Below are 12,473 nucleotides of genomic sequence, written 5' to 3'. Positions count from 1 at the left end.
GGCTGGAGGTATGCTGGCGCTCTTGTCCTCTGTGGCAGGTAGAGATGGAGAGCTGTGTCCTGGGTACAGAGTAGCATAAAATGATGTGTGAAATTTAAACACCGTGATAGCAGGAAGGAAACACTAAGATTCCCCATGTTTTATTTGTGGCGAGTCTCAGGTGAGGTGGGCACTAGGAAACCTGGGTGGAGACTCTAGTTTCTAAACCTTTAGCTCTTGAGAAGCGATAGTCTCCTCACAGGGTTATGTGATTTATGGTAGAAGAGATTATGCTTGTCCCAATGATGTGGGTGGATTTGCTGGCCATCATCTTTCTCTTTGCTTGCCCAAGAGGGCAGCTCTAGAGTTTTCCTAATATGTTTTTTTTTTTTTAATAAATACCTCTAATAATGTCTTAAAATATCTTTTTTTGATCTTTCAGGAACATTAAAAAAGGCCTATTTTAAATCAAATGGGAGTGAACCTTTGGTCACTGATAGTAAAGTCCACGTGTCTGATGTTATTCTTAATACAACTTATAACGACGAGAGCACTGTGACATCTGCTGCCCATCCCACCCAACACATTCCAGCCTGGACTATGGATGCTTCTCTCTCAGCAGACCAGAATCACAGGAACACAAGTAAGTCTGAAGATGTTGAATGCCTGGGCCCTTTAACATCTGTGGAATCCACAGGTAGATTTTTGAAGCATGGCTACTGATGCTCTTAATTCACAATCCCTTACTAGTCACACAGCAAAAGCTCTGTTCCCTTATCTGGCAAGCATAGCTGAGTGTCCTCTTTCTAAACATGAAATACCATCAGTTCAGCCATCCAGATAAGGGGACAGAAGTAAGAAATAAAAATGTACCAGTGCCATTCAATGCTTTTGAAGCATAAAAATCTATGCTGCTTGCATTAGTATAATGGTGTTGATTTTCTCACCTCTGAATGCTTGTGCCTCTGCTTTAAAGTTTTAGGTTACTTATTTTGAGATGGTTAAGTTAATAAGTAAATTAAGTTACTTATTTTGTTATTGGTACCTTGTAGCAGGTAGCCCAATTCTATGGTTCTAGGTATTTTCACTGTCAGCACCTTTGCCTTAGACATCTTTGCTACAAACATTTCTGCCTCCTAATTAATTAGTTATAAGTTAATTTTGTCATAAAAGATAAAACAATGAAAAATAAAGGACATTTAAAAATATTTAATAAAACAAATTAACATAATTTTAAAAATTTCATGGCTAAATAAAAAAATTTTGAATACGTTTGAAATATGTGTAGATTCATGGTGACACAGCACAAATAACTGATTTTGTGAGTTGTACCTGGTCTTCAAAGTCTTCTGTTTATAGTATTTTTATATACTTATTTTTTTTTTGGCATGATCATTTCTCTTCACTTGGCATTGGGCTTTTCCTTTTTTGCTAAAATTTGTCCCTTCGTTAAGAGAGGCATCAGTCTCCAAATCCTAGGATGTATATTTGTAACTGAGTCCTGTATTGCATTGTGAAAGTCTTCTACAGTGTTGTATGTTCTTGGCATAGTGTCACATGTTTGTTGATAGACTTTCTGAAGTTCTATGGAAAATGTGGGTTCAACTCTGCGCCACTGAGGTCCTCAGCCTCCTCTCCTCCAGTGTAGTGTGTTTCAAAATAAGAAACCATCTTGAAGCAAATCATTGTCATCTCTCAGCTCAGTAAAGCTATCAATATCATCTCTAGCTGAAAGAAATGCTAACACATTTCACTTCGTTGAAAGCATATTGTCAGGCCCCGAATTGTCAACCATTCGTTTATCTTTCATTGCAAAACTGGCATACAGTCAGTCAGTTACATGTGAAAATGTCTGCGACAGAGATGCTTATAGTGAGAATACCAGGCACACGGTTCTGTAATTGAATGCCGAGGAATTTGAGGCTTATCCCCTCATTCGTTTTCCAGGTGTCTATATGTTCTTTCTTGTTTCCCTGTTTTCTCAGCTGTGACATTTATTTTACTTATTGACTGACGAATAATCATACCTTGAGGAAAATGGCATGTGCAAAACTTCTATTTGAGGACAGACGGAGGTATTTGTCAGTTATTCCAGAAAAAGAGCTGGGAGGGAGAGAGGGAAGACAGAAAGTGTGGAGTTGGGTCTGAGATGGTGGCAGGTGATATGCTCTGGAATGTAACTCTGTCCCTCTCTAGTTCTTTCAGGAAAGTTCCTAACCTTCTAGAATGCTAGTGGGAGTGGATTAGTATGGAAATGACCCAGTCAGTACTCATACATCATAATCAGAGCTCAGTCACTGGTAAAAGGTTTCTCTGCAATGGTCTTGATTTTTACTTTCTGCCTCCTAAAACAGTGTTGTGTGATTGACAAAACCCGTTCATCCCTGATCACGTTCCTGTTTGTTGCTACCTCTTTCATCAAAACCTCCAGGGGAGAATCACATCTTGGGTCTAGGAAAGAGTATTTACTTTCATTCTGAGCCAGGAAGGGAAGGATTAAGCTGACTGTTAAGCTATCACAGTATAAGTTTGCCAGCATCTGAAGAAAAGCAGGATTATTCTGTTTCTCTAACCCCAAAGAGTCAGAATGTTTGGATTCTACGGGGTACCAATAGATGTTAACTGTTTCCTATGCTTTGTGTTCAGCAGTGATTCCTACAGATTCATATTCATTACCTGACAGTAATACTGCAAACCCAAATTATGCCAGGTAAATTGTATTTTTCTTATGAGTTTAATTTTGAAATTTTTAATATTTTGGTCATGTCTTAAACACCTCATTATTCTTAGTACTGTGTTTTTCAACAGAAGGACAGAAGTAATTTAAGCAAAAATTCAGTCCAGTTAATGTGGTTACAATGATAGTAATTGGTATTTTGAAAGTTCCATCATTGTTAAGATTCAAATTGAGGTGACAAACATATCCTGAAGAGTAAAGAAACGTATGGTCTTATCCTTGTCGCTCAGTTTGGAAGTTTGATGGGAGTCTGTTTGACTCATTTTCTCTTCCTATGGCTGGAACATTGCTTGAGAATATGAACATAATTTGACATGTAAAGGAAATCCAGGTGAAATTAAAATGCTTAATTGGAGAAAGGTCAAAACCTTTGAATATGTGTCATTCTGTGTTCTTAATGTATTTGACTGTTAGCCTTGAGCTGTACTGTCTGATAATAAAGACTCTCAATAGACTATCTATATTAACTAAAATTATTTACTGTAAGGGATTTGGTAGTTTATCATGCATTTCAATAATATCACTAGCCTGTGAGTATCAAGCTTTGGACAGTTTTGGGGACATGTTTGAATATTTTCTCTGTGGTTCTTTTTTTAAAACATTTTATTGAAGTATAATTGATTCACAATGTGTTAATTTCTGCTGTACAGCAAAGTAATTCAGTTATACATATATATACATACTTTTCCATATTCTTTTCTATTATGGTTTACCATAAGGGTATTGAACATAGTTCCCTGTGCTATACAATAGGACCTTGTTTATCTCTCTGTGGCCCTTATAATTAATAAGGTATACAGGACAGATATATACACCGTTTTTCAAGGTATGAAACTGAGGCTTAGGGAAATCAAGTTGATGTATCCAGTGTCACTTGTTTACAAGTCAGTAACCATGGAATTGGGATTCAGATCTTGGGGCTCCTGGACCGGTGTTCTTTCAGGAATATCATGCTTCCTTATTTAATTTCACTGCTTTCTTTGCAATAGCAGGAGCATTTCTGAGCAAATTTTAAGGTCTAGGAGAGTAGAGAAAGTAATCTGCTTTGTTTACTGCTTTATTGCCCATGCTCAATAAAATATCTTTTCAATGAATAAATAGATAAACTACAGTCACTTCAAAAATTTAATACCTGATTACTTTTATCGGTAATGCCTAATCACACTTCTGTATTTGGTATCTGTTTAGTCAATTTTACTTAAAGTATCATTTAATGCTGTGTATCTCTATTAACCGGAGAAGGCAATGGCACCCCACTCCAGCACTCTTGCCTGGAAAATCCCATGGATGGAGGAGCTTGGTGGGCTGCAGTCCATGGGGTCGCACAGAGTCGGACATGACTGAGCGACTTCCCTTTAACTTTTCACTTTCATTCATTGGAGAAGGAAATGGCAAGCCACTCCAGTGTTCTTGCCTGGAGAATCCCAGGGACGGGGGAGCCTGGTGGGCTGCCGTCTCTGGGGTCGCACAGAGTCGGACACGACTGAAGCGACTTAGCAGCAGCAGCAGCAGCATCTCTATTAACACATAGCAGAGAATTTCCTTTTATTCCTTTAAAAAATTATTCTCTAATTAAAAGTCCTTTTAAATTTCTGGCATATGTAAAAGCTATTTGAGTCTACTTCAGTCCAAAAATACAGTGGCTAGACATTCTGTCCTATCCAATATCCTGAGTAGAAAAACAAGGGGAGAACTCCTGAAAAAGTACCAGGAAATAGCCCTTCCTAAAGACATTTTCTTTTGGGGGTCCTTAATATTATACCAAAGCATAGAATACTGCAGTTTGTAAAATTTAACCAGAATACCTCCTATGTTACACTATGCGGCAGAGTTGGGCTTTGTAAATGTGAAATAGGCTTTGTGTGACATCTGTTACATTTGGAGTTTCATCAGTTGCATTTTGAAAATCAGTTGTAATATAGAAAGGTAAAAGGCCCACAGTTATCTTTCATGCTATATTTCAGCAAGGGATTTTTCTAGATTGTGTTCTATATGTGGATTTTTATTTTCATCTTTTCTTCTTATATATATTATAAATATTTAAGCAAGGATATATTGAGTTTTAAGGAAAGGGAAAACTCTTTTACCAACCAAGAGCATTTGGGTTAACAGTAATACGGCACAAAATAAAATAACCTATAAGCTCTAATTAGGAATTAGTGACAAGAGTGGGCTAATGTGCTGAAAACACATTTTGTTCTCTTAGTGTGCTTTTTGTTGTGTGTGCACTAAGTCACTTCAGTTGTGTCTGACTCTTTGCAATCCCATGGACTGTAGCCCCGCTAGGCTCCTCTGTCCATGCGATTCTCCAAGCAAAGATATTGGAGTGGGTTGCCGTTTCCTCCTCCAGGGGATCTTCCCAACCCAGAGATCGAACCTGTATCTCTTATGTCTCCCGCAGGCAGGTTCTTTAGTGCTAGCACCACCAGGGAAGCCCACTCTTACCTGCTCCTAAATCTTCTATATCAGGTGAAAAATCATCATACTTCTCATTCACTTAGAAAAAATCTTTTTTGAGGTATAATTCACATACCATAAAATTTGACCTCTAATATATATAAATCAGGTTGTTTTTTTGTTTTTTTTTTTTGCCATGTCAATTGGCTTGTGAGATCTTGGTTTTCCAATGAGGTATTGAATCTGGGCCATGGCAGTGAAAGTACTGAGTCCTAATCACTAGACTGCCAGGGAATTCCTAATAATTGCATATTTTAAAAATGTATTCACAGAATTGTGCAACTATCACCACCACCTAATTTTAGAATATTTTCATCACTGCAAAAAGAGATGCTGTATCCATTATTGCCCATTTCTCTTCTCCTTCAGCCTGTATCTGAAATTAATCTACTTTCTGTCTCTATAGATATGCCTGTTCTGAATATTTCATATAAAGGGCATCATGAAATAAATATGTGGCTTTTGTGACTGGTTTCTCATATTTTTCCTGAATTTGGGCACAGTGCTGGCCTTCTAGTTTCCCAGGGAATATGTTGGAGCTTTTCAAAGGCCCCTTCAAACATCTCATTCCCTAGTTTTTCCTTTGAAGTGTTTTGGTCAATCTGTATCCTTGCCGAAGGTAACTATGATGTTAAACAATTACCATAGATTGTTTTCAACTAGTACCCTGAGGATAGAAATGTTTGTGAAGAGAAAGCTCTGAGTTAAATCAAGTAAAGACAAATGCTGAGCATGAATCCTTTTCAGGGAGCTTCTAGACAAGTTGAATGGTGACAGTTCTCTGGAGACAGCTTTTTGGGAAGCTTCATTCTTCCCCCTCCATTTCCTTCTAGTTTGCTGGTTTTCACAGTTACCAGGGTTGTGAAGCCATTGGTTTTCAAGGCTTCTGTGGACCTGAGGAGAGGGTGATGTGGATAGGGCAAGTTGGAATGCTACAAAGTTCTTAGTTCTCACTGTGATTCCACCATTTTTCTGGAAACAAATGTTCCTCTAATTAATGCAGACCTTTAGTTAAATTCCAAAGTTCTGAAAAATATGATTTTTGACATTTTTCCCCAGTGTTTTTATTGCTTTTATGGAGAAACAGATTTTTGGAGGATCTTACTGTGCCGTCCTGGAACTGTTTCCTAACCCTGCTTTTATCTTCCTTATCTACTCTGTTGCTTCTTTTGCATGTCCTCCAACATTGACAGTTGATTTTTCTTCTTTTTATGATGAATAAGTATGATCACATTATATATTATTTTTAAATGGAAGATCTTCTTCTCCCCCTTTTTTGAATAAATCACTTCACTTCTTCTTCCTTTTGCATCATATTACCCTATTTCTGCCCACAGTTAACCCATGTTACCCTAGTGTATATGATTTCGTGATTTTCTCTGTGCTCATACAATCATATAAACATATATACTCAAATGTGTATACAGAATAACATATACCCTGGAGTGTTTCTGTCTTGAGAAATGGAATATTTCGTGCCATATCAGTAAATGAAGGATGTCACTGTCACAGTGGGTGCAGCCACCACCCATGGTGAGTTGCTAAACCCTGAAGGAACTCAGGAAGGAACGAATACCGGCTGCCTAGCAACTATGAGACTGTAGCCACTCCGTACAGTGAGCCCTGAGGAAACACAGGATGTGAAAACACAGGGCAACGGCCCCATATAGGTGAGGTGCATGGGAAAGGAATGATTTCAGTGAGCCCAGACTCTTGCATTTTCTCATACATAGAAAAGCACTAAATTCCTTAACTAGACATCTGGTTTTCTTTAATTAACAATAATCTTTTGACATTCAGACTACCTGCTCTTTGTTGGAAAACTCCTATATAATGCTGAGTCAGACATGGGACTGAGCAGCTAACACTTTCATGCTTCTTCACCTCCGCACCTCATCAGAGCAGTTCTATTAGAGTTACTTGAGATGCTACCTCCTAGGCTTGAAGTCCTAAAAATTCCTGCCAAGTAAAACATAACTTCCAACTTTTAGGTTGTGAATATTTTTTAAGTCTAACTCATTTTTGTTTTTCAAAAAATGAGATCACATTTATTACATACAATTTTATATATAATGTTTTTCTCACTCAAGAATACTTCATGTAGGACTTCCCTAGTGCTCCAGGGGTTAAGAATCTCTCTGCCAATGCAGGGGACACAGGTTTGATCCCTAGTCTGGAAAGATTCCACATGCCACAGTGGCGCTAAGCCTGTGCACCGCAACTGCTGAGCCCATGCTCTAGAGCCCATTCTTCACAATAAGAGAAGCTGCCACAGTGAGAAGTCTGTGCACCACAACTAGCCCCAGTGCAGCAACAAAGACCCAGCACAGCCAAATAAAATGAATTTTCAAAAAAGAATACTTGATGTAAGTATCTCCAAGACAGTGATTTAGCTCTAATTCATTATTACAACGATCAAATGACATTCTCTACTGGCATTACACCATAATTTATTTCAACCATTCTCCTAACAATGACATTCACCTTATATACATATTTTTCTCCTCAATGAACTATATAGTCTCTCTTCTGAAGATAAAATGACTTGGATCATGACAGTGAAACAACAGTGATTTATTAACACTGATAACTCTGTACCAAAATGCCCTAAACACGCACTCTGAATTTGTTGAGTGTAGAAAGTTTATACACCAATCAAAAACCTTAAGCTTATTCTTTCTTCCTAGTTTTCTGTTTTTAACACAGTATTAGCTTGAAAGTGAGTTCTGCAAGAATATGAAGCTAAGAGAATCAGAGCAAGATCTGAAATTATACTTGGATGACTCTGCATTAGGAAGCTATCCAAACGGGTAATATGGGGAGTTCAGTTCAGTTCAGTTCAGTCGCTCAGTTGTGTTCGACTCTTTGCGACCCCATGAATCCCAGCACGCCAGTCCTCCCTGTCCATCACCAACTCCCGGAGTTCACCCAGACTCATGTCCATCGAGTCAGTGATGCCATCCAGCCATCTCATCCTCTGTCATCCCCTTCTTATCTCATCCTCTGTCATCCCCTTCTCCCCCTCCCAGCATCAGAGTCTTTTCCAATGAGTCAACTCTTCACATGAGGTGGCCAAAGTACTGGAATTTCAGCTTTAGCATCATTCCTTCCAAAGAAATCCCAGGGCTGATCTCCTTCAGAATGGACTGGTTGGATCTCCTTGCAGTCCAAGGGACTCTCAAGAGTCTTCTCCAACACCACAGTTCAAAAGCATCAATTCTTCGGCGCTCAGCCTTCTTCACAGTCCAACTCTCATATCCGTACATGACCACAGGAAAAACCATAGCCTTGACTAGATGAACCTTTGTTGGCAAAGTAATGTCTCTGCTTTTGAATATGCTATCTAGGTTGGTCATAACTTTCCTTCCAAGGAGTAAGCGTCTTTTAATTTCATGGCTGCAGTCACCATCTGCAGTGATTTTGGAGCCCCCCAAAATAAAGTCTGACACTGTTTCCACTGTTTCCTCATCTATTCCCATGAAGTGATGGGACCAGATGCCATGATCTTCGTTTTCTGAATGTTGAGCTTTAAGCCAACTTTTTCACTCTCCTCTTTCACTTTCATCAAGAGGCTTTTTAGTTCCTCTTCACTTTCTGCCATAAGGGTGGTGTCATCTGCATATCTGAGGTTATTGATATTTCTCCCGGCAATCTTGATTCCAGCTTGTGTTTCTTCCAGCCCAGCATTTCTCATGATGTACTCTGCATATAAGTTAAACGGGTCTAATTTAGACATCCGAAATCACGTAAAGTTCCTTCTTTTCCCCTGACATTTTCTAATCCTGCCAGAGTGGAATCATGGATGTCCTCTTTATATTCTTTGGGGGTCATTTTTGCTGTCCTTAGAGTCATGTACCCACCTCTGTAGATCACTGACTGTAGGTTATTGTGCAGTTTGGAGGGAGAATCTGTGCTTATATGTAAATGTGGATGTGTCAATGGCTTATCATTCTTCTGTTGTTTCTTGGACAGTATTTCTCTATCTGGAGCCTGAGGAACCTCACATGTTTTCTGGGGGATCAAAGAATTCTCTATAAGAATTTCTAAAATGTAGCCTTCTATTTCAATGATAAGTAGTTAATGTACACCTATTCTTGATAACCTGGATAACTGTCTTATAACAAGTACTGATATGAAATTTTGGTGCCTATATTTGAGCTTCTATTTATGATAAAGTTGCTGCTAAGCTTTATTTCTTAGACATTTGTCCAGCCATTAAGAAAAGAACAGAGGCAAGTTTGAGAGTCTTCTCAATTGTGGAACTAAAGTATATACTGGCGTGTTGTACAAAGGATGCCTTTGTGGCAGTTAAAATAGAGGAAAACTGACTTACTCAGTGGGGACACATGGTAGCATAAGCTTCCTAAATACAGGAAAACTTGTGCTTTAGGAGTTAGCGCCATATTCATAGTATTTTATCAGAGCTGTTGCTGCTGCTGCTAAGTCACTTCAGTCGTGTCTGACTGTGCGACCCCATAAGACAGCAGTCCACCAGAGTCCCCTGTCCCTGGGATTTTTCAGGCAAGAACACTGGAGTGGGTTGCCATTTCCTTCTCCAGTGCATGAAAGTGAAAAGTGAAAGTGAAGTCGCTCAGTCGTGTCTTACTCTTCTCGACCCCGTGGACCGCAGCCTACCAGGCTCCTCCATCCATGGGATTTTCCAGGCAAGAGTACTGGAGTGGGGTGCCATTGCCTTCTCCTTTATCAGAGCACTGTTAACATTAATTTATTAATGTAATTAACTTAAATCTTACTAGTTTTGTAGTTTCATTTCTATTTAATTTATATATATTGACTTTATTTCATGTTAGATCTATAGGTATAAAGGGGTTTATATTTAATTTTTATGTATACCTGCATAACTTTCTCTCTGTGAAAAAGCCTGTACAATTCTTCAGCTTGTGAGATACTGCTCTAGGGTACCTGAATTCTTGCTATTTGTGACATATTCTCTGGAAAAGCAGTGATACTCTACAGCAGAGCTTCTTAACATTTTTGTGCCAGGGACTCCTTTGACAATCTGGTCAAGCTTATAGTTGCTTTCTCAGATAATTCTTTGATGCTTAAAGCATATCACACAGAATCATAAAGAAAAGCAATTTTATGAAAATCTGGTTATCAAAATATAAATATAAATTCATGATATAGTAATACATGTGTTTATTTTTTAACACATTAAATAATGATATCTAGCCTAGGTCAATAACTGTAATTTTATAACATGGATGAACATACATAATACTTTGAAATGTCTGTAATAAGTCTATGTTGATATGAAAACAGTTATGATGTCTAATTTGTTTTTCTGATTGTTGTCTACATTGATAATTTAAGTAAGCTAAATTTCATTTGAAGCTTATTGGGAATAGAGATAATATTTTTCTCCTGTCCAATTTCTTCATAGACAGCAATTTTCTTCTAATGAAATATAGTTGTTTTTTAATATTGTTTGAGACATTACTTTGCCAACAAAGGTTCATCTAGTCAAGGCTATGGTTTTTCCTGTGGTCATGTACGGATGTGAGAGTTGGACTGTGAAGAAGGCTGAGCGCCGAAGAATTGATGCTTTTGAACTGTGGTGTTGGAGAAGACTCTTGAGAGTCCCTTGGACAGCAAGGAGATCCAACCAGTCCATTCTGAAGGAGATCAGCCCTGGGATTTCTTTGGAAGGAATGATGCTAAAGCTGAAATTCCAGTACTTTGGCCACCTCATGCAAAGAGTTGACTCATTGGAAAAGACTCTGATGCTGGGAGGGATTGGGGGCAGGAGGAGAAGGGGATGACAGAGGATGAGATGGCTGGATGGCATCACCGACTCGATGGACGTGAGTTTGAGTTAACTCTGGGAGTTGGTGATGGACAGGGAGGCCTGATGTGCTGCGATTCATGGGGTCGCAAAGAGTCGGACACGACTCAGCGACTGATCTGATCTGAAGGTGTACAGCGAAGTGATTCAGTTGTGTATATATATATATATGTATGTAAATATGTATATATTATTTTTGATCTTTTCTATTATAATTCATTATGTTATAGAATATAGTTGCCTGTGTTATTCAGTAAATCCTTCTTTATTTTATATATGGGAGTGTGCACCTGTTAATCCTATACTCCCAGTTTATCCCCCTACCCCTTTGGTAACCATATGCTTCTTTTCTATGTCTGTGGATCTGTTTCTGTTTTGTAAATAAGCTCATTTGTAATATTATTAGATTCTACATATAAGTGATATATAATATTATTTTTGTCTGACTTACTTTACTTAGTATGATAATCTCTAGGTCCATTCATGTTGCTTCAAATAACATTACTTCATTCTTTTTATGTCTGAATAATATTCCACTGTATATATGTGTGTGTGTATGTATGTGTGTGTGTGTGTGTGTGTGTATATATATATATATATCACATCTTCTTTATCCATTCATCTGTTGATGTACACTTAGATTGCTTCCATGTCTTGGCTGTTGTAAATAATGCTGCTTTGAACATCGGGGTGCACATATATTTTTGTATTAGAGCTTTCATCTTTTCCAGATATATGCCTCGGAGGGGGATTGACAGCAAAAATTTTATGCGTGAAACCATTGATGTCTTTGGATTATAATTAAGAACATATGCTTTAGAGGAAATTAGTGTTTTTTTTTTTTTTTTTAGTATGAGAGAGTCTGAGATCTGCCTAAGCTACTTCATTAGGAATTTGCTACTTTCAAAATTTACTGTAGTCATGACCCTGGACCCCATCCCTTATGTGCTCTGCTGGCCACCAATGTTAGACTCCAAGCCTCAAGTATAGTTGGTTGCTCTCTCCATATACTAAATTATATTCTTTAGGCTTAAAGAACAGTTATGAGATTCAGACATGGGTTCTGGCTACTATCAACATCCAAGCAAGAACAACTAAGCATTTTAAATAATTTTTGCCTGCTTATCTGGTTGGCGTGGTAGTGTTCTAATAAAGACCTCCTTAATTTTTAGGAGAGGGAGAAAGGAAATTTGAATATAGGGATGGACTCCTTTTTTTCCCTCCCCACTCTCCTTCCTTTTTCCTCATTCCATCTGTAGAGGACTCTGTCCCTGGGATGTATTGGGTTCCTCCCAGAGAGAGCAAACTCAGTCTTTGCAGAACTAGGGTTTTGAAAGGGATGATGGAACAGTGCCTGGTTCATTCTCCTTCGGCTCCAGTCCTTGGTTCACTCTCCTTTGGCTACAATCCCATTCCTCCCATTGCAAAGATTTCTGGGCAAGACTTCCAGACCCCTTCTCCAAAATGAATCCTGCAGTCCTCCGCAGTGACATC

The 12,473-nt window shown here is 38.4% G+C and overlaps 1 protein-coding gene across 1 annotated transcript in view; it reads left to right on the top strand.

Moving 5' to 3' along the window:
- CORIN (corin, serine peptidase) overlaps window positions 1–12,473 on the top strand; it is a 309,309-nt gene that overhangs the window by 67,914 nt on the left and 228,922 nt on the right. The window contains exon 3 of the mRNA XM_010858877.1: window positions 422–622. Coding sequence (XP_010857179.1) covers window positions 422–622 — 201 coding nt within the window. The remainder of the gene's footprint in view (window positions 1–421; window positions 623–12,473) is intronic.

The sequence above is a fragment of the Bison bison genome, unplaced genomic scaffold (assembly GCF_000754665.1).
Source record: "Bison bison bison isolate TAMUID 2011002044 unplaced genomic scaffold, Bison_UMD1.0 scf7180017864451, whole genome shotgun sequence".
Classification (NCBI taxonomy): domain Eukaryota; kingdom Metazoa; phylum Chordata; class Mammalia; order Artiodactyla; family Bovidae; genus Bison; species Bison bison.
The sequence above is the reverse complement of the archived record's forward strand: the minus strand, read 5'-3'. Positions and strand labels throughout refer to the sequence as shown.